This window comes from Dermacentor albipictus, chromosome 1 (assembly GCF_038994185.2).
Source record: "Dermacentor albipictus isolate Rhodes 1998 colony chromosome 1, USDA_Dalb.pri_finalv2, whole genome shotgun sequence".
Classification (NCBI taxonomy): Eukaryota; Metazoa; Arthropoda; class Arachnida; order Ixodida; family Ixodidae; genus Dermacentor; species Dermacentor albipictus.
Window position 1 is genome coordinate 292,675,777 of NC_091821.1, and position 23,418 is coordinate 292,699,194.

Genomic DNA, 23,418 nt, shown 5'->3' on the forward strand with positions numbered 1-23,418 from the left:
AAGGTAGAACTCGAAAGCCGCCCATGTTACTAAATGATCTAGTGCACCTGAAGCTGCCAGAACTCTGGTATTTCCTCCACAAGTTCCTGCGACTGTGCCACCAAATGCCAGCGTAGTCATTTGGCCGAGATTTAGCCACACATTTTCTAGGAATATTGTTCAGTGCTCTATCACAACATGGAGAAGCAGCGTGGTTGGTCCTAAGTAAAATTTTCTATTTATTGCGAATTTTGCGATAGCAATTATATGGACACAATCACCGAAATATATATGTCGGTGTTGCAGTGAGCTTACGTATAAAGTCAAGTGCGATAAGATCCTATCCTGCGCCGTTGGCTGGGCGCGTTAAAGGAAGTGTACGAGGGTGAGCCGAGATGTACAGTGCCTAGATGGGTGCCCCAATATCTATAGGTGGTCACGTGATAAGAATTGCAGGACGCTTAAGCTTCTCCTTCAAGAGTGGAACTTCAAGAGTGGAACGGGGTGCGTTATCGCACCCCGTTCGCACCGCCTACTCAAACGCGCTACGCCAGCCAAACGTCGCGATCGGCACAGATAGCCGGGCCCCGACGCGCCATGAAGGCGGACGCGATCATGGGGCGAGTGGCGCGCCACGTGTCGCGCCACGTGTCGGGGCAGCGCCGTACATTGCGAGGAGGGGGTCTTCTGTGTTTGCCGCAAGATGGCTCTGCGTGTGCGCACAGCGCAGAAGAAATGTAGCGGAAACGTACTTCGCTACTCGTGAAACTGCGACTTCTGTAGGTTACCAATATACACCGCAGTATAGCTTTCTATGGCACGTTTCTAAGGCGACACCGCATTCACTAGAGGCGATTTTGTCCCGTTTAGAAGGAACGAACTCGTGGGTGAGTGGTAGCGTCTCCGTCTCACACTGCGGAGACCCTGGTTCGATTTCCACCAGCCCATCTTGGAAGATATTTTTTTTTTATTTATGAAGTGCCTTTTGGGATTTATCACTCAGGGCCAACGCCGATGACGCCGACACCAACGCCGACGACACCGGCTTTTCTGGGACACGAGCTCCTTAAGGATGTCGGGTTAAAAAAAATTGGAGGACGCTTAAGCTTCGCCTTCAAGAGTGGGACGCGACAGCGTTCCCGTCGACCCGCCAAGGGGTATAAGACAATGCGCTACGGCACAGCAATCACTTACGATGCGCCCCGCATCGGACTTAGCGCCCACCTATCACGCGGTGAGCGTCGAGCAACGCAGCGTTCGGCGCGGAAACGAAACGTGCGCCTGAGCGAACGAAACGAACCAAAGAACTCGGTGTCTCGGAGGGGAAACGATCTACGCCAGCCAAACGTCGTGATCGGCCCGGGCAGAGAGATAGATAGTAATCTAAACCGGGAGCACGGCGAAGCGTCGTCAGGGGAGAGGGAGTCCCGCGACGCGCCTGGCAGCGGTCCCAATGCGCGCGCGGCGCGCCTCCTGTCGGGGCAGCGCCGTACATTGAGAGGAGGGGGTCTTCTGTGTTTGCCGCAAGATGGCTCTGCGTGTGCGGAAAGCGCAGAAGAAATGCAGCGGAAACGCACTTCGCAACTCGTGTAATTGTGACTTCTGTACGTTACATGTTCATAATTACCGATATACACCGCAGTATAACTTTCCACGGCTCGTTTCGAAGGCAACACCGCATTCACTAGAGGCGCGTTTGCACCGCTTGAAAGCATCGAACTCGTGGCTGAGTGGTAGCGTCTCCGTCTCACACTCCGGAGACCCGGGTTCGATTCCCACCGGGCCAATCTTGGAAGTTGCTTTTTATTTATGAAGCGCCTGCAGTGATTTATCGCTCACGGTCAACGCCGCCGACGCCGACACCCGACGCCGACGACACCGGCTTTTCTGCGACACGAGCTCCTTAACGCTATCGCGTTAATACGTGCGAGCCAGGGAAAGGAGGCGCTGGTTTAGCACGGTTTGCTCTAGTCCGGTCTGGCGCCACTCTCGCTATGTCTTGGAGATAATTTCCGTTGCGTGCAAAGCCGGGGGGCGCTTAGATAGTGCCATTTCAAGTTTCGGAGACGCTTTGAAGGACGAGGCAGCAGAAGCGTTCTGTCCGCTTTGTTTGTGCCCTTCATCTCGCCGACGCTATGATAGCGAGTATTCGCGGAGATTGAGTGATATCTGTTCATGTTTGCACGTGCGCACGTGACCACGTGCTTGCTAATTTAAGGAGTAAGCGTATGTTTACTGCAGTTTATTCAGGCGATGAAACTACGAACCTTGGATCGGGCAGTGGTTCATGCAGCATTCGGGGGAAACTGCTACATTTTTGTTTTTATATCTCTAGGGGGGTTCAAAAGCAGTGCTGCGTACGCTAATGTTTGTTTGTGGTCGCGGAACGCAACGCTCTGCGGTAGCCCAGTGGCTTTCGTGTTGCGCTGCTGAGCTCGAGGTCACGGGTCCAATCACAACCACTGCAGTCGCATTCCAATGGGGGCAGAATTCGAAAGCGCGCGTATACTGTGCATTCCGTGCACGTTAAATAACACGAGCTGCTGAAAATAAATCTGCAGTTTTCCATTACCATGCGCCGCATAACAAGATCTAGGTTTTGGAACCTAAATCCTCAAAATTAAATTTTACGTAGTGTAATTACATTTACTATCGACACTGTTGAGGGCGCCTACTGAACTTGTTATCTCGTTGCTGTGGTCTCTTTAGCAGCCAATGCTTTTTTTAGAGTTACTTACGGTCAGAATCCAGTGTGACAAATCCGGGTCTTCCTTAGCATAGGAAAACAGCTATCGTTTAAGCGTGTGAGATTATTACCAAGCATGGTGAAGGAAAATCGATATTTGGAGTTCGATGTAATTGCAGAACATGACAAGGACCAAAGAATGATGCACCGCATTACAACCAGGACAGGAACCCGAGGGCCTGCCTAAAAAAGAAGACGTTATCTGGTTTTTCTTCTCCTGCATGTTAATCTTTCTCTCGCCAGACTCATCTCGTATATCAGAAGAGTTGCGATCTTCCACGACGACTCTTCGCGTGCTATTGAGAGTCAAACGACCCATACGTAAATGTTGACTCTTGTTTTGTGAATCTACCCGCGCAAAAATGGGTCTTCGGAAGAAAAAAGACAGTCGAGTTGCCACGGCCCACTTTTTACTCTCTTTTTTCCTAGACTGTAGGCACAGTCGTTCACCTTTATGGTATGTATTTATTTCAAGCAGATATGCTGTGCATCGGCATACTCTTGTTGTGCAAGTATTACCTTGTTAATCAATCACATTCTGCGCAGATGCATTAGTAACTTGGTTTTTTTTTTCAGGTACTGTCAATCCCAGTGGGATTTTTACAGGCTGGGCATATATTATATACTCACAAATAGCAACAAAAACAGGTTTACATAATTTCAACAATAATATTTGCAATAAAGAAAGCACCTGCCTCCCAGCCTTTGGGCTCAAAGGCCCCTCGGAGGCATAAGTGCTATTCCCATATTCTTGCGTTTTAGCTCCATGTCCACTTATCACGCGTACTATATCCAGAGACCACTACATGTATCACTATCATAATTTTATGCTATATACTATTTTACGCTTCCATGACACTGATTGATTTTAGGCCACTTTACAGCCATGTTACATCCCATCATCGCCACTCACAAATCAGCGCTTAACACAACATTATCAGTCATGGCGCTCTTTGGCCATACCTGGCCCTTCCGCCACTAAACAACACACATCCATCCAACAATATTATTTGCAATCGACACGAAGCAGATATACACATAAGGTAAGAAATTAAACATGAATGGCACATCGCATTTGGCAAAAAAGGGGTGCAATTGCATGGAAAATACAATGCTCATACATATTTTATTTTATACAACGACGTGAGTGGTGTGTTATTTCCGGCTAACATAATCTAATCATTGCGCAACTGTTCTTCTACAAGGATTACAAATTTCGGTAACGATGTGTTAGTTGTTATGCAGGGGTACAGGCTATTGCATTCGCTTATTGCAAGAGGAAAGAATGAATATCTAAAGCCGTCAGTTCGAAATGCATATTCTTTAAGTTTTAGTTAATGCTTATGGTGGGAAGGTCTGGTGTCAGCTAGGGATATATACGACGAAGTATTTATCCGTAATGTATTGTGCAATAATTGGAAGAAGAATTTTAGTCTTGCTAGTTTGGCGCGGTTTCGCAGAGTAGGAATACAGGCTTGTTTTAGCAGTTGGGTTGGTGAATCGCTATTTTTGTATTTGTTAAAGACTAATCTAATTGCCTTTCGCTGCCCTACGTCTAGTCTGTTAATAAGCTGTTGTGTATAGGGAAACCAAATTGTGTTACCATATTCGAGAACTGGGCGAAAAATGCGTTGTATGATAGCAGTTTAATTTCCGGCGGCGCAGCTCGAAGTTTTCTTCTCAGGAAGAACAGCCGTTTTAAAGCAGATGGTATGATAATGTTAACATACGATTCCCATCTTAGGTCATGTGAAATGATCAAGCCAAGATATTTGTGCTCATGAACTCGCGTGAGTGGTATGTTATTGATAGCGTAGTGGAAGTCCGACCTATGTTTTTTGCGGGTTATAGATAAAAGGGCAGTTTTTTTAATGTTCAGTTCCATCTGCCACTTTTTACTCCACTTCACTACATCATGGAGGCCGCTGTTTAAATCAACGTGATCTTTCATAGAGTTAATTTCATTCAGTTAGCTTCATTTTAACGCGGATGCTAGAGGGCAACTTATTAATAAAAATAAGGAATAAAGTGGGAGCAAGGATGCACCCATGAGGCACCCCCGATGTAACTTTTGCAATGGAAGAAATTTCATTGTTAACAACAACATACTGAAGCCGGTTGGTTAAGTAATCTTCAATCCAATTGACAATAGAACCATTGTCTAAAGTTGTTTTCAGTTTGCTAATTAGCTTTTGATTGGTTACTCTATCAAATGCCTTCGAAAAATCTAAGGCTGTTAAGTCAACTTGTTTGTGATTATCAATGCTTTGAGATAAGTCATGCGTTAATTCAAGTAATTGGGTTATGGTTGAAAGTCCCCGCCGGAAACCATGCTGGATAGGCGATAATATTAGTGCTTGCTCTAGATAGCCCGTGATATGCTTTAGTATCATATTTTCTAATAATTTTCCTACTGTGGGCGTTAGCGATATTCGTCTCTAATTACCGACATCACTTTTGCTTCCTCCTTTATGAACGGGGATAACTATCGCTATTTTCCATTCCTTTGCAAGGCTACATGTTGATAAAGATTTGTTAAACATTAGATGTAGATATTTCGCGTTGACTTCGGCATATCTTTGAAGGAAAGTGTTGGGAATATTGTCCGGGCCGTTTCCTTTTTTTTGTGCCTATTGATAGTAATAAGTTGAGCACTCCTGACTCAGTTACTGTTGGCATGTCTAGTGGACTCTGGTTGTAGTGATTCACCTCCGGAATGCAACCATCGTCAGCAGTGAACACAGACTGGAACTATGTATTTAATGAATTTGCAAAACATAAATTTTGCTCCTAAAAATTGAGAGTGTTGTTTTGTTTTGGGGGCCTAACATACTTCCAAAACTTTCCAGGGAAATGTTTTAAGAACTTAGGAAGCATAACAGAAAAGAAATGTGCTGTCGCTGTACTAATCTTTGCTTTCATTTCATTGACAGCACAGGTGAGTTTGCGTTTATGTTGAGGACCTTTTTTGGTTTTGAGCAATTTTCTTAGTCGCTTCACTTTGCGCTTCGCATGAATGACATCACCTGTTATCAATTGGTTATTTCTATTTATTCGTTTGGTTTTTGTTGGTATATTGTTATTCAGGCAATGGGATACCACGGCTTTATACCTTTGCCATAATGCGTCTGTATCAGTGCCTGAAGAATTAGCCAGTTCATCAAATGACAGATACTCCAAAACTAAGAAATTAACTATGCTTGAGTCGTCAGCTGTTGTAAAGTCTGGATAACTAGTTTTCGAAATAGAAGGATTTGTTGCGGCCCAAATGGGAGTAGTACATAATGTTAATTTGTGATCTGATATTCTATCTAGCACTGCTAAGTTAGGTTTTTCGATCGAAAAGTCATTGCTCAGAAAGATGAGGTCAAGAATGTTAGGTGCATTGCCTTGAACACGTGTGGGCTCGTTGACAATTTGTGACAAGTCAAAACTAAGCATAATATCAAAAAGGATTTCTGAACAAGGAGAGCGATAACACATGGTTGGCCAGTCGATATCTGGAAGGTTGAAATCCCCAAGAAGGATCACAACCTACACTGATAGTGGTCGCACCAAAACTGAGTTTGCAAAAAAGTGCTTCGGCATTGTCGACTTCTGGTAAGACAGTGAAAGAATTTTTTTTATTTAATAGTAAAGCCACTCCTCCCCCTCGCGTTGATCTATCTTTCCGCACAATCACATAGCCGGGTGGGGCTATTTCTTTGTCCTGTTGGTCATCTGTAAGCCACGTTTCTGTAATCGCCATAAAGTCAGGCTCTAGGCTGATAAGAAGAGACTCTAGTGCGTCAAGCTTATTCAGGATACCACACGCATTTACGTTTGCATAGGCTATTTGTTTCGTTTTTGGGGCGGTCGGGGGCGTAGGTGTGGTCCAATTCCTTGCTGGTTTTTTAGCTTTTACTCGCACATGTCTGTGCCTTTATAGGTACCCGGCAGTTCTTATCTTCATCCCACTGAAACAATTCTCCATTGATTCGGACTTTATCGTAAACGAGCGCAACCTTTGCACCGGAATCTTTCATTGATTTTACACTAACGCACAGTTTTTTCCTTATGTCGCGTGCTCGGACAGAGAAGCCTTCACTGATCGCGTATTCAGTATTTTTAAGTTTGCGACAGGTCTTTAGCACAAGAGTCTTTTCACGGAAGTCAAGAAGTTTAGTATTACAGGCCTGGTTTTCTCGGGTGAAGGTTTTCCTAACCTATGAATGCCTTCAATGGCCACAGGTTGAATTTCAAGAATGTTCTTTGGCAATGCTTTCCTTAAAAGTGTGTTCAAGGGATTGACTGTCTTCTTCTTCTTCTGTAATTCCGTAAACTAAAAGATTAGACCGTCTCGAGCGATTTTCCAAATCATCCAGCTTTATTTCAAGCGAGGAAACAACCTTCTGCAAGTTCGTGACCTGGTTAATGCCGTCAAACATTTTTTTTTTTTTGTCAAGGGAAGCCATGTTTTCCAGTTTCGCTTCAGTTGAAGTTAGTCGATCTTCTTTAATGCTTTCTATGTCTCCGGCAATCGCCTCGAGCTGTCTGGAGATCTGTTCAAGATCTGGGCCGGGGTTTGTTTCGACGCCTCCAGCCAGTAGCAGTAATTCCACCACGTGCATTGCGAAATCACACAGTACAGGTCACAGCTGCCTTGGGCACGGCAGCATAACAAGGAACGGACCATTTGAGCGAATACATTTGCCGTAACGCCTTACCTACACAAGATAAACACAAGCACACAAAGATTTGAGTATATCTTTGCCCTGACTACAAATTATAGCATCACAGCAAGAAACATTTTAGTAGAAGCTGAAGGGATTCGAGCAGTTTAAGCATGCCGACTGCACAAAGCACTGATGACACCTTTTCACCTTCCCCACAATGCACTCACACCATCTACACTTTTCATAAACAGAAAAAGAGAAAAAAAAGTCAATTACAGTTTTATTGAGTCAGTACTTGCTGCTTCTGAAGCAGGGATCGAAGCAAGCATTACACATAATTTCCTCTGCACTTTTCAAAATTAATTCAATGATTTCAAAGATCTTATTGGAGTAAGTTACATGGTTTTTGAAAGCATATAGGTGTATCGGAGCCACTGAATGTAAAAGCCGAGGTTTGCCATTCGTTTAAGATTTTTTTAACGCCGTATTATTCCAAACAACCATCAATTTCCTGTATTAAAAACTTATTTGGAGGCTATTTATTCGAAGGCTTTTAACACAAGTGTTAAAATCCTGTATAAGAAAACTTAAAGGCGAGTGCTCAAAATAATTGAACTCTGTCGGCAGTGAGCGGAGAAAACGAGGCTGTTATGCTCACGCTAATGAAGCAAACTCAATGTGGCACTATTGACTGCACTTCACGGGCTTTCCGTGTAGCTTACGTGTTGCCTGTAGTCCGAGTTGAAGGGCTTCAAAGCGTTTGCAAGGTAGTACGAGGTGATTATCTTGCTATATCTTAAGTAAAAAGTCACACTATTTCTTATACAGATTCCGGCTTACGCCATGTGAACAAGCTGGACGTGATTTTGCAAACAAATTACGAGAGTGGCACGTTGGTATGGTGATAAGGGTGCATAAAGTAATTAACTATCATGCTGTAGACACAGACAAAATAATCGCGAGTTGGGGCCACTATTGTTTTTGTTGTATATTAATGATATTTCAGCTGGTATACAGTCTCCATTCAGGATGTTTGCCGATGATTGTGTTGTTTATAGAGTCGTAGATGCCATTTCCGACTCACAAATCCTGCAAGTTGACCTAAACACTATCGCAGACTGGTGTGTGCGTTGGGATATGTCATTAAATATAAATAAGACTGTTCACGTCACCTTTACAAGAAAACGAGCTAATCATCCCTATAGGTATTGAATTCATGATTCAACTCTAAAAGTAAGCAAGGAATTTAAATATCTAGGTGTGTTTTTTACTTCTGATTTACGATGGAACAAGCATTTTAGCTATATTGGAAATAAGGCAGCATCAGCTTTGGGATTCTTGCGGCGCAATTTTAGTCATTTACCGAGTAACTTGAAGACGCAGTTGTACTTTAGTCATGTACGTTCAATACTTGAATATGGATGGGTTTGTTGGGACCCACACGCATCTGAACTTATAAACAAATTAGAAAAAATCCAGAATAGGGCAGTTAGATTTGTTCTTGGTAATTATAGCCGGCAGCTTAGCATGACAGAAAGTAAACTTAAACTTAAATGGCAAGAGCTGAAGGATCGTAGAAGGCATATTGGATTAAAATTTTTCCACGACATTTATTATTCTAAAACAGGCATAAACCGCGACAAATATATCCAAGCACCACACTATATATCTAGGTGACTTGACCACTGTTTGAAGGTCAGGGAATTTTCTTGTAGGGGTGACGTCTTCCGTTATTCTTTTTTTGTTAGAACTGTTCGAGATTGGAACAGTTTGCCATCGACCATTGTATATATTACAGAAAATGATGCTTTTTACCACGCGTTGAAATAATTTGTTGATGTATTGATTCAAGTTTGTAACCTACCTGCTGTAATGCCCAACGGGGCGATGCAGGTAACTAATAAATAAATAAATAAATAAATTAAAAGGACAAGGCAAATGGCACTGCACCACAGTAGTTCGAGCAACGAAAATAATACAACTTACAGCTTAAACTTATATCGTACTGGTAAATAGAAAGCCGAAATTTCATATCTTGACCTTGTAACATAACGCAAGAAAACCGACTTGATCAAGATAGCAGCACCTAACGAAATTTTTCCCAACTTACTGACACCTTTCCGGCCGCCAGACTCTTCACTGACCGCTCCACCGGGTGCAAAATGACGCTTCATATGTGAAGACAACCGCGTGCCAATTGTTGGGACTACACGAGTCACATGTGGAGGCAAACTCAAGGCGAGCCCTGCTGTGCGATTTTTCCAGCAACGTCTTTTGGTAGGCAACCCTACTGTGAAGGCCAGCTTCTCAGAGCCTTATCGTTGGCAGGCTGACACTTGTCCCACCGAGCTAATCCCTAGTCTCCTTAGCAGTTAGAAAAGGATCTGCTACTGAGGCGGCCACAGTCAGCAGGTCTCCCACATGTGACCACAGGATGACCACATGAAACGTCTTCGATGCGACCTTCTTCACCGTACGCTTTCAAGACTCGGCTCACAGTTCCCGCTGGGTGATCTGTCTCATTGCGAATACGAGACCCATTGCAGCGATCGCTCGCGGTCGACCGTGGAGCCGTCGCGAAAAAGAGTGCTCGCGTCAGTCGTTTTTGGTGTCTATCACTTCATGTGCTAATTGGCGTTGACGCGATCATGAAGTGTGGTGCAGATTAATTATTGCCATTCTTTATGTTGAATCGCGTGTCGTTGTCGGAGCTAACGCTGGCATAACGGCGCAAATCCGCACTTATCACGCACGGCGCTGTTGCACAGGCGATAGCAAGCAGTAAAAAAAAACTAACTTGACTGTCTGTTATGACAAAATTGACCAGTCGAGTTTGGCCGCGAGTGTGCATGCCGCATGCAGGTTTCTGGCGCTCGTATTCAACATATCTCGAACCCAGCAGCTACTGAGAGGCGGCGCTTCTACAGCCGTCAGCTAGCTGCTCGATTGCTCCAGACAAGTTTGATTCCCGCAGGAGAGCAATCTAGACGCACAAGTAATGACGGTTTGTGTGCCTGTTTTCGGCATTCTTCCCTGCAGGATGCTGAAATGCACGAATGGCTGTGTTATTCTCTACCGTTTGGGTTGATGCTGGGTTTTCAACTTTTCACAAAAAACCAGTGCATTCACACAGTGCAACCTGCCGTGCATGCTCTTGTGTCAGTGGTTCTTGCACTCAACGTCAGCGAAGCAATAAGACTTGTTGCTGGCGTTCCTTCCTTCATGCAATCTGTGCCGCAGGATCCTAATCACAGGCGCACTAAGAATTAAGTACATTTTATGATGCCCGAGGCTTTACAGTCCATTATTGCTTCGCTTTGTTATTGCTTTCTTATTGGTCCATATTCATGCGCGAATCCCTCGGGGGATCGCTCTTCGCCGCTCTGTCTCGAACAAATAGTGAAAAAAAGCATGCTCTTGGTTTTATTAAGATTTAACCTTAAGAGGAAGCTTTCGCTCGGACCAAACTCCGACTCGGCCTATTCAAATAGAGGTAAAACGTAGATACGTTTTTCTGAGATAACCCTTGCACCGACTTTATTGAAGTCTGTCGCTTTTGGGTGAGAACATTATATTCTAGTGACTGTTGGAAGCATAATTTCGATTTAGGGCCTGAATTTTCTTAAAACATTTTTCGAAAATTCGAAAGTTCAAAAAAAATGAAAACAGTTTACAGTTTTATAGCTCTGAATCAAGCGCAGATATTGCGGTTCTGTAAACGGCGTCCATTAGATCATTCAAAGAAGACAAATTCTACATATCAATTTGTCTTACGTGAATTGGTTTCGTTGTGTACAATGGTTCTGCAAAACCTGCATTTTCATAGTAGCAACTTTTTTTTAGATTCATGTATAACATATCCCTTCTGTCCGCTTTAGAAGTACTATTAGATGCGATTCACAAAATAGTGATATTACTTTTCATTGCTGAGTTAGAGGGTTGTAAACGTGATAGTCTCGTTTCCTGAAAATTCACGATTTCTTCCATTTTTTAATAAAACATTTGACGATCTAGATCGAGACAATCGAGACAAACAGTCACTAGATTCCAAGCTTTCCTTTTAAATGCAACAAACGTTGCCAAATTCGGTGCCTTTGTTGCCAAAAAAAAACGAGTTCTTTTACATTTAGTTAGAAAGGAGCTCCCGAGCTAACGCTTCCTCTTAATTGCCAGCGATGCTAACGACTGTCGATTCCATGCAATTCACTCGACAGTTGTGAATGTCTAAGTGAATCATTTGCTCAATACTGTGGCTGGTGTGACCCTTGGTAGAGGAAGGTCAAATTGTGCGAAAGAGTGGTGATATAATTCCTTAAACGTACCTCGCCAAAATTTTCAATCTATCCTGGCTTTTCTCACGTTCCCTTGACGAGTGCGCCGTCGACGTTAAGTCTGGTGCGTTGCAGACAAAGCGTGTTTTTTGATGACAGAAGGTTTATGGCCATCCTTTTATACGGTGAAAGCACTGCTGGAAACATTACTTATAACTGCTGCAGGATTCCCTGAACTCTTTGCAGCATGCTGTCACGAGAGCTTGCTTGAACGACGACTCTTATTTCAAGCAGTGTAATTTGGTCACCATGTGGTTTCCCACGCAGGCCGCACATCTGGCCAACAACAAGGTGGCCCGCAACGGGTTCGCACGCTTCTTCCGCGACCAGTCGAGCGAGGAGCGCGAACACGCGCAGAAGCTCGTCGACTACGTGAACCTGCGCGGGGGCACTGTGTCGGCCGTGAACGTGGACGTGAGTATGCGCGCTTCGGTGCCCGCGCCTGCTCTTCTGAGCCGCGCACTTCGCAGATGCCGGCCACGGCCACCTGGATGAGCGTCCTGGACGCCCTGCAGGCGGCGCTCGCCCTGGAGCACCGCGTCACCAACAGGCTGCACGATCTGCACCGGCTCGCCGACGACAGCCAGGACCCGCAGGTATGAAGCAGCCTGCCTCGCTTCCTTAGCTCGCCGGGAAAGCAGGGCGCGCCAAATACTTGTTTTACTTGGTGCCCGTGTACATGAGCAGTCGGTGTGCTTCCTTTATTGGTATCAAATACAGGGAAAATGCATTGCAGCGGTTCCTCTATCCTTCGTAATAGTGATTTTTCCTTGAAACCTGTTGCATCCACAAATCATCAAGCACACTTTATTCAGGTTTGATGATGTGAAAACATAATAAAGAATAGTTTGTAAACATGCGTAGAACGTAAATATTGTCGTGCATGATAATTTCTCACTCATTTATCTCTACAAGTTCATTTTTCGCGTTTTGAACCAGCAAGCGTCACGATTGATCAGGTGTCTGTCCGTTCGGTTCTTCCCAGGCACTTAATTAGTAGGTATTGCCATTAAACAATTCTACTTAGAAATCATTGGTGGGCCGCGCAAGGCCACCAGAAAACAATGATTTCGACTAGTCTAGCTGAGCGCCTCGACAGGATTGTATACGAAGGAAATGCAAGATAATTGAGAGTCTTGCTTTAATTTCTAGCACATAGAGTAGGCACAGAAATCTCTTGTAGGTGAGAATGTTCACGCACATCCCAAAGTGCCCAAAGCAGCCGAAAATCCAGTCAACAACTGCACAGCCTTTGGGCCACAGCTGAATGTGTCATCGTTCAGGCGGAAGGCGCGTCGCCTGCTTCTATATCTCACAGACAAAAACTGCAAAAACGTACTACTTGGGCCGGTCTGTACATGTCTGAAGAGAACGAGTAACAGCCCAAACAACGGAGCGTGGCTGCGCTTCGTCTGCCTCAGTCACGTCGTGTTGTTTAGGCTGTAACTCCTTTCCTTGAATGATTCGCAAGACGTGTCCAGTATATCATAACCACGAAAATGGTGCGTCCACGTTAGCTGTGTACGTAACCCGCATTTTTTTAAAGCTCTTGTAATAAATCTCACCTGCTTTCTTGGACAATTCCTCAAATGCTTCCCTACCTCGCATGTTGCACCAAGCTGCCGCAAGAGCTTGTGAATTTAGTAAAAACAGAGTCAGTGATGAGTCCTAGCGCGTGCATGAAAGCAGAAAGATAGTGGAAAGTGGGCAAAGCCAAGTTGTATAATTGAGAGCTGCAATTCGTTGAAGGAACGAGCATGTATGAGGTACTGTACCTGCTTTCAGCTTGCGCAATTCGAATACTATTTTAAGCGACCACGCGAGAAATATTTTCGGTATCCGGCCAAGACATATACTTACATAGCGTTGAGATGGTTCGCTTAATTCGCAAAGCTCGACGAAGCTGGTTTACAGAGGAAAATTCTTGCACGATGTTTGTCATCTAGGCTTAGGGATCAAACACACAGCGAGAACAAGAGAGGCGAAGCTGTCGGTCGAACACTCCGCTTAAAACAAGAATTCAATGCCTCCGACAAAATCAAATGAAACTACAGCTCCCTAGCAGGTGCGTCGCAAAAGAGCGAGCTCTAGCCGCCGATAGCGAACATTCAAAGAAACGGATAATTACACTCATTAAACTTAATAAACATTAAGGGAACGAACGCGATCGGTCTTTACCGTATTTTTCAAAACCACAAGTGAATACGCAGCTGTATAGTACTCACGCGGCGGCACAGGTGTGAGCCTCGTAGTAAAACTTGGCTCGGTTCACGCGTAAGAAATTACCTTGGACGGTTTTCCAAGTGGTGGCAACGTTGCCTTATGGGAGACTAGGAAAGATGCAGTGAACATCAGAGAAAGCGCAGGGGAAAAAGTGAGTGACGTCATTTTGCTCAAGTTCAACAGCAGCCTGAGTCCACAGATACCCTGGTCAACCACTCCAATCCTCGTCATATCTGCTGTGGTCGTCTGGTGACCTCGTCGTCTGCTAGGGAAACTTGCACCAGCGAAGTCACACCAATTTATCTGCTTTATTATTTATTCACCTTTTTCTAGAGATTGAGAAATCCGCTATTTTAACTTGTGAGGTTATTAAAAGAAAAAAAATTGAACAAATTGAACAATGAAAGGAGTTGTACTTGTTGGAAGATCATTGTACCCAGTACTTGGATTTGTTTGTCGTAAGCTGTAATTGTGTATTAAGAGCTGCACTTCTACGCCACCGCTCCACTTGTGCAGCGGTGGCGTAGAGGTAGAACACCCGCCTCGCGTGCAAGAGGTCCGTGGTCCGAATCCCGGTGCCGCGCAATTTTCCACCGGATATTTAAAAAAAATCCGCGTGTTGATAAAATTCCATAAACAGGCCTGGAGTGTGGCCTGATCCCGGTGACCAGAACCAGTAACACACTCCCTCACCAGAGCAGGATTGGCCACCCTGGTGCAGTACTTGGCCACAACCTCCTATATGAACACAACAATCAAACCCCGGCCCTCAGTCCAGCAGCTGCGAAGCAGCTGACCACGGCGGCGGTCAGACCTGCGACGCAGCAGAGGGTGCTAAGAATCCCTGTCTCCGGGCAGGCCGCCATTGGAATATGAACCTGGCAACGTTTAACGCTAGAACGTTATGTAGTGAGGCGAGTCTAGCAGTGGTATTGGAGGATTTAGAGGGCAGTAAATGGGATATAATAGGGCTCAGTGAAGTTAGGAGGCCAAAAGAAGCATATACAGTGCTAAAAAGCGGGCACGTCCTGTGCTACAGGGGCCTAGTGGAGAGACGAGAACTAGGAGTCAAATTCCTGATTAATAAGAATATAGCTGGTAACATACAGGAATTCTATAGCATTAAGGAGAGGGTGGCAGGTCTCGTTGTGAAACTCACTAAGAGGTACAAAATGAAGGTTGTACAGATCTACGCCCCTACATCCAGTCATGATGACCAGGAAGTCGAAAGCTTCTATGAAGACGTGGGATCCGCGATGGGTAAAGTCAAAACAAAATACACTGTACTGATGGGCGACATCAATGCCAAGGTAGGCAAGAAGCAGGCTGCAGACAAGGCAGTGGCGGAATATGGCATAGGCACTAGGAATAGCAGGGGAGAGTTATTAGTAGAGTTTGCGGAACAGAATAATATGCGAATAATGAATACCTTCTTCTGCCAGTGGGATAGCCGAAAGTGGACGTGGAGGAGCCCGAACGGCGAGACTAGAAATGAAGTAGACTTCATACTTTGCGCTAACTCTGGCATCATGCAAGAGGGCACTGCGGCAGCAGCAAGGGCAACATGCCTAGAAATTCTTTCTGCTTCATGATACAGGTCACGGCTGTTCTACTCGGAAATCATCTGGCTGTCCACAACGGAACGCAAGACGCCGCACGTGTCGATTGGGTTATCGTAAGGCGCCCTGCATCAACGATCATCGACAGCTGCCGGGTCTCCGAAAGTGCACCGTTCATAGTGTCACACACTGAGACTGCGTGGCGATACACAGGATCGACGACTCATCACGTGACCCCTCCGAAGACTACAAAAGCGTCGCCAGAAACCTAGATCTTGAGTGGGCACTACGGCATCAGCAAGGGCAACATGCCTATAAATTCTTTCTGCTTCATGATACAGGTCACGGCTGCTCTACTCGAGAATGATCTGGCTGTCCACAACGGAACGCAAGACGCCGCACGTGTCGATTGCGTTATCGTGAGGCACCCTGCATCAACGATTATCGACAGCTCGGCATCGACAGTTAGTAGTTACCTACCTGGATATTGTTATAGAAGCGATAATCGTTATTTCCTACTGCTGCCCTGCCCACTGGGTGTAAAATCTTGTGTAAAAACTGGGTGTAATGTCGTTGATGACAATGTCAATAAAGCTGAATATTGTCTCAGTCCCTGCTCCAGTGCTGGAAGTGGTAGGCTGGCCGGGATTGTTTATTTTGAGAGTTTTTCGTAGTAAATAGAAACAGCCGGCGTAGGAGTTTCCTGGTATTCACGCTTTGAATGTCGTATCGGTTATCTTCGCTGCCTTGAGCAAAGTGGGGAGAACAGCCTTTGTTTCCCTTTCGAATTTCCCTCTAGGATGGCTCGGGGCCTCTGCAAAAAAAATGGAGCAGCGCAATTGACGGAAACTTACATAATCTTTCCGGTCAAGTACCACCACCCTTCCCCGCCGGCTTAATGACAATTGTTTGGTCGTTCCTCAGTCATTGCAACGATAGCTCTTTCTCTTTTGATAGGTTACTGCGAACGAGACGATGCCTAACGTACTTCTTTATAGTCTATTTTTTTAACGGTGCAAACGTACATGTTCAAGTATTTGTCGCGTCCTACACCAGGTGTCCGTGATTCATCAAATAGTCCGGGCAGCTAACCACGACTACTCTCTATAGTTGTGCGATCATAGAAGTATTCCTTTTGGCGTTAGTTCTTCAGTAACTCATTCGTCGTTCCAGACACTGCAGAAGTAGTTAGATAATTCGAAAGAACATTTATAGTTATTCGGCGGACAATCGGCTACTCCACAAGTTGATAATATTTGAGGCATTGCCCATAGTGTGCTGTTATTTTTCGCTAGTTGCTCCGGGATAATCGGCCAGTTTGGATTCAAGATTAAAACATTCAAAATTGTTGCTGATGGCTGTTGGGATATTCTGACGCTCGCGTTTCTTCCTTTGTTGTTTTTGGATGTTAACATCTTGCTTTCCATCGTATTTTACCAGTTCCAGCGATACTGATCCCGTGAGACATGACTGACTTAATTGCAGCTGCTCCTAACGCTTAAGTTGCGAGGCTCTACGCTGTCCAACGTCCGAAGTGCATTACTCCACTGCTCTCTTTCGTTTTCATCAGTAGTGTCCATTGCTGGCTTCCGTTTTACCTGAATGCCCTTCGGTGCCACGTCTGAGGCCAAATATTTGTTCAAGTTCGACGCATTCATCTGAAATTACACACTCTTGTCAACTGTTTTCCGTAACTTCATCAGCTCCGGGAACAAAAAGTTGCCGGATCACGCCGTACGTGGTTGGCCAGTCAGTTTCTGGGCGTGCACGCCGTGTGGCTGACAGCCTCGGCGTAGGTGGGGCGATCTCCGTGGCGTTTGCTCCCCTCTCGGAAATCGGCTCCCCTTGTCGTCCCACGGCTCCGGGCACGACGAGCACGTTGGTCAGGGCCCGGGCAAGGATGACGCGGTAGCATCGGGCAGCCATTCACGGAGTGATCGAGCCAAGAACTCCGTGACCATTCGCCGCCCCGCAGGACCAGGCACATCAAGTGACTGGCAACGAAGGCCACCCCTCTGGGTGCACACAATCGTCTGCAAGCACTTTGCCACTGGCACTCGTGGTCGATGTATAGTGCGTTCCTTGTCCGCCGGTAGTGGTAGTAGCAGCCGGTAGAGCTGAAATGCCTCTGTTTTTGAAGCGTTCGAGGAATTGTCTTTTGCGGCACGCTCGTCGTCCGTTTGGTGTCCTCGGCAGTACCAAGGTGGTGAGCACCTTCCTGATCTCAGGGCTTTCGAATAGTGGCCAGCAGATTCTCGCACTGCTGGAACACCGTGTTACCATACTTCGACGCGAGGTCATTCGTGTCCATGCGGGGCACCAATGCAGTTGCGGAGCGTGGTACAAAGCGAGAAAGTGGCACTGTATCCTCAATCGACGCACGGAACTGTGAGAAAAACTGGGCAACAAATGCTCCTCTTTACCGTGAAGCATCGCTCAAGTTCTTTACGTTTGACAAGTAGCACCCAAAGAATTTGTTCTACTTATATATATCATAAGAAGCCAACAAACACTGACACCAAGGACAACATAAGGGAAATTACTTGTGCTTAATAAATGAAATAAAGAAACGATAAATTAATGAAAATGAAAGTGGATGAAAACACAACTTGCCACAGGTGGGGAAAGATCCCACAGCCTTTGCATGTGGAACTTTATATATATTGTTATGCAGGAAGACACAGACAAAAAGCTATATACAAGTATACTTACAAGGGAATAAGCCGCACTTGGCCAAGAGGCAACAGCCCGCGCTAGCCTCTAATCGGCGTTGTCGTCTTCTCACTGCTCGCGTCTTTGTCATTGTAAACACTGTTCCGTAGCACTACCCCAGGCGACAAAAGCACCGTCCCGGAACGACTAAAGGTCGGACTGGGAAGCAGTGTACAAGGCCTTGAGCCTACTGACGTGCACGACATCACTAGACGCCAGAGTAGAGGACGAGGTTGAGCTCACAAGAGCAATTTCGTACGCCACAGGCGTTACCTGGCGCAGCACGCGGTAGAGTCCTGTGTATCGCGAGAGGAGCTTTTCTGAAAGTCCGACGTAACGAGAGGGCGACCACAGGAGCACGAGCGCACCAGGCGAAAACTACGTCATGGAGGCGGGCGTTGTACGGACGCTGCTGAGTGGTTTGCGAGGCCGTCAGTCGAGAACGGGCAAGCTGGCGTGCATGGTCGGCGAGGGCGATGGCGTCGCGCGCATACTCGCTTGTTGAGATCGCAGCAGGAGGAAGTGCCCCGTCAAAGGGCAAGGTCGGTACACGACCGTAGAGTAGATAAAATGGAGAAAATCCGGCGGTGTCGTGCCGGGAACAATTATAAGCAAGTGTGACGTAAGGAAGGGCACCGTCCCAGTCGTGGTGTTCCTTTGAAACGTACTTGGACAGCATATCAGTAAGAGTACGGTTTAAACGCTCTGTCAGGCCGTTAGTTTGAGGATGGTACGAGGTAGTCACCTTGTGTTGAGTGGAGCAGGAACACACAATGTAGGCGATAACTTTCGAGAGGAAGTTACGACCACGGTCCGTAAGCAGCTCTCGCGGAGCGCCATGAAGTAAGATAATGTCACGCAAGATACAGTCCGCGACGTCAGTGGCGCAACTGGTAGAGAGAGCTCGCGTGATAGCGTATCGGGTGGCATAATCAGTTGCGACGTCTACCCATTTGTTCCCAGAGACTGACGTGGGAAAGGGACCGAGGAGATCTAATCCAACACGAAAGAACGGTTCCACAGGGAAGGTGATCGGCTGGAGATGACCAGCAGGTAGCACCTGAGGTGTTTTCCGACGCTGGCAGGGATCACAGGCAGCAACATAGCGTCGGACGGAGCGCGCGAGACCAGGCCAATAGAAGCGGCGGCGGACGTGGTCGTATGTGCGGGTTACCCCAAAATGTCCTGCAGTGGGTGCGTCGTGCATCTCAAAGAGCACAGTCTGTCGTAGATGTTTTGGCACGACAAGAAGAATTAAGAGCCGTCAGGGAGGAAGTTCCTTCGGTACAGAATGCCGCCCTGGAGGACATATCGGCGAACGGATGCGTCGGTAGGTGTAGAGCGCACACGCTCGATCAATACTCGCAGCGATAGGTCGCGGTACTGCTCATCGGCGATGTTAGCCAAGGCAGACAGAGAAAATGCCCGTGGCGGTACTACTGTCGGCGTCGTCAGGCTTGTCTACCGGGTAACGAGACAGGCAGTCAGCGTCCTTGTGTAGTCGACCACATTTGTAGGTGACCGTATAAGAATATTCTTGGAGGCGTAAGGCCCAGTGACTAAGTCTTCCTGTAGGATCTTTCAGTGAGCATAACCAGCATAGCGCGTGATGATCTGTGACAACGGAAAAGGGTCGGCCATATAAGTATGGGCGGAACTTCGCAACCACCTAAACTAGGACCAGACACTCACGCTCAGTGATGGAATAGTTGCGCCCCGCGGGTGAGAGGAGCCTGCTGGCGTAAGCGATAACACGGTCGTTGCAGCGCTGGCGTTGTGCCAGTTCTGCGCCAATTCCGTGACCGCTGTCATCAGTACGGACTTCGGTAGCCGCAGAAGGAACGAAATGAGCCAGAACGGGAGGCGTTGTGAGAAGGTCGATTAGAAGCGAGAATGCAGAGGCCTCGTTATCGCCCCACTGGAAAGGGGCGTCTTTTTTTAAAAGCTCGGTTAGTGGTCGTGCTATGGCTGTAAAATGTTTCACGAAATGGCGGAAGTACGAGCAAAGGCCGATGAAGCTCCGCACATCTTTGACACACTTTGGAACAGGGAAGTGCGTAACAGCGTGAATCTTGCCTGGGTCCGGTTGCACTTCGTTCGCGTCAACGAGATGCCCAAGGACGGTAATCTGGCGATGGCCGAATTGGCACTTCGATGCGTTCAGTTCGATGCGTTCAGGACTGCCGAGAGGCGCTCGAGCTGCGTAGCGATCGTTGGGGAGAATACTATAACGTCGTCCAAGTAGCACAGGCACGTGGACCATTTGAAACCGGGAAGAAGGGAGTCCATCATGCGTTCAAAAGTGGCAGGAGCGTTATATAGACCGAACGGCATCACTTTGAATTAATAAAGACCGTCGGGTATTACAAACGCAGTCTTCTCGCGGTCGAGATCATCCACGGCAATCTGCCAGTAGCCGGAGCGAAGGTCAATAGAGAAGTGGCAAGCACCGTGGAGGCAGTCAAGAGCGTCATCGATCCGAGGTAGGGGATACGCGTCCTTTTTGGTAATCCTGTTAAGGTGCCGATAATACACGCAAAAGCACCATGAGCCATCATCTTTTTGACCAGTAGAACAGGTGACGCCCATGGAATACATGACGGTTCTACGATGTTCTTGACAAACATTTTGCGAACTTCTGCGTGAATAACTTGACGCTCAGCCATTGACATTCGATACGGGCGACGATGAATGGGAGGGGCATCGCCGGTATTAATGCGATGTTTAACAGCTGTAGTTTGGGCCAAAGGACGGTCGTTCAAGTCAAAAATATCGTGGTAGGAAAACAGAATGCGGTAGAGCTCACGAGCGTGCTCGGACGGTATGTCGGGCGCAATCATTTTTGTAAGGCGGCTATGGTACAAGTTGCCGACTGCGATGGTAGAGGAGGATCGGCTGAACTGTCGTCTACTGCAATAGATGATATTGAGTGATCCTCGAATGAGCAAAGCTGGGCCAGAGACATCCCGCGTGGCAGCACTTGTGTCGTCAAGCCAAAATTGACCAATGGCAGGCAGACGCAATTAGCCGTAAGAGATAAAACGGTATGAGGTACTGTGATCTCGTGTGTAAGTAGAACGTCTTGCATAGGAGCCACGGTGTAGTGACCGTCGGGCACTGGTAGGGATGACACTAAGTAACGTAAGTCAGTGCCGAAGGTGGCAAGCGAACGAAGTAGACGGAACTGAGGGGACTGGGGTGTGGTTCAGCGGGAGCCAGAATAGGCAGGTCAAGGCGGAGAGTACTGGCGGAACAATCGATGAGAGGAGAAAGTGCGGAGAGGAAGTCTAAGCCGAGGATGATGTCGTGGGGACAGTGGGCGATGACGGTGGATAGCACGATTGTGGAGCGATCGGCGAAGGAGACACGGGCGGCACACATACCAATTACGGGGGCTGTTCCGCCATCGGCGACACGGACAACAGGCGTCGTGGCGGGCGTGATTATTTTCTTCAGGCGGTTACGAAGGTGAGCGCTCATTACCGACAAGTGCGCCCCAGTGTCTATAAAGAGCAGATACAGAAACACCGTCGACTTGCACGTCAAGAAGGTTCAGATGAGTGGGCAACGTCAGTAGAGGATTTGGCGGCGTAGGGAGCAATGCAGCGTCACCTCAAGGCGCTGCATCATCTACTTTTCCGGCTGGAAGCGGCATCCGAATGGAGTCGGCGAAAACGAGCGACGGGGCTGGGGAGAGTGAGATTGTCGTCGTTGGGGCGAATGTGAACGAGAATAGGGGCGGTTCGGCGCAGGAGAGTCAGTGGTGGCATTATCGGAGCGTGCGGCATAGGGACGAGAAGGGCCACCTGAGGGGCGAGAGTAGGCAGTATAAGCAGACCGGGTCGGGGAAGTCGAGCGACCGCGACAGTGCCGAGAAATGTGCCCGATTAGACGACAGTGAAAACAAATGGGCTTGTCGTCAGCAGTGCGCCATTCAGATGGGTTGCGGAAACGTGGTGGGTAAGAAGATGCGGGACGGGGCGGAAGCGAAGAAGCCTGGTGGGTATCAGGGCGATGGGCTGAGCAGATGGTGTGAAGACCCATGTTTTCGAACTCCTGGCGCACAACTGCCTGGATCAGGGAAACCTCGATTGCAGGTGCGTTGGTGGGGTTGGAGTCGAAGGCAGCCCGATAGGCGGCCTCAATCTCACGCCGGACGATCCTGGTAATATCGCCAGTGTTGTTGGGACAAGTAGCGTCGGCACAGGAAGATGTCTCTAGGGTGTTGGGCAAACGGGCACACTGCTGGTCGATACGTCGGCTCTTAGCGAGTTCCAGGCGGCGGCACTCTTTTATAACTGCATTCACCGTCGTGACTTTGTTGAATACGATCAAGTTGAAGGCGTCATCGGCAATGCCTTTGAGTATGTGGAATACCTTGTCTGACTCAGTCATGTGTGCGTCAGCTTTGCGGCACAGAGGCAAGACGTCCTGAATGTACGTGACATAGGGCTCTGTTGACGTCTGCACATGGCCGGAAGGCGCCTTCTGCGCGGCAAGCTGGTGACCGTAGGGGTTGCCGAACAAGTCTCGGAGCTTTTGCTTGAGCGAATGCCAACTGGTCAGCTCATCTTCGCGCGTCCGAAACCAAACTCGACGTGTGCCACCAAGGTAAAAGACTACGTTGGCGAGCATGATGGTAGGGTGCCACTGGTTATTGCGGTTGACGTGTTCGTACAGGCTGATCCAGTTCTCGACGCCTTCCCCATCTTTGCCCGAGAATACGCCAGGATCACGAGGAGTAGGAAGAAGGATGTAGGTCGTCGAAGTGGCAGCAGGTGTCGGAGGCGGCTAAGTCGAGTTGTCATCGCCGGGAGCCATGAAGAAAGGCTCGACGTACCATCCACTGCGAAGCTCCGTGACGAGGTAGAGGGAACGTCCACCTCCACCAGATATGTTACGTAAAAAGACGCAGATGAAAAGCTATATCCCTATTGCAAAACCCAGTGCCACTGGGACCCAGTGCGCCGGATTATGGGCCCAGTGCAGCGCGCTGGATGCTGGGGCGCTAGGAAGGCGCAGCGTACTGAGAGGCACTGGCTACTCGAGCGAAAAACAGCTCTAGCGCGTTAAATATGCGGTGCCTGGATGCCGTATATATTTTTTTAATAAAGACTGCAACAAGGAGCGTTTTAGTGCAATAAAAAAACCGTAAAAACATCTCCGACCAGGATTCGACCGTCCGACCTACAGATCCCAAGCCCGTCACCTTA

The 23,418-nt window shown here is 47.3% G+C and overlaps 1 protein-coding gene across 1 annotated transcript in view; it reads left to right on the plus strand.

The window, feature by feature from the left end:
- The window catches only part of LOC139054449 (soma ferritin-like), a 270,681-nt gene that overhangs the window by 65,007 nt on the left and 182,256 nt on the right, over positions 1 to 23,418 (plus strand). The window contains exons 3-4 of the mRNA XM_070531429.1: positions 11,979 to 12,125; positions 12,182 to 12,307. Of these exons, the coding sequence (XP_070387530.1) occupies positions 11,979 to 12,125; positions 12,182 to 12,307 (273 nt within the window). The remainder of the gene's footprint in view (positions 1 to 11,978; positions 12,126 to 12,181; positions 12,308 to 23,418) is intronic.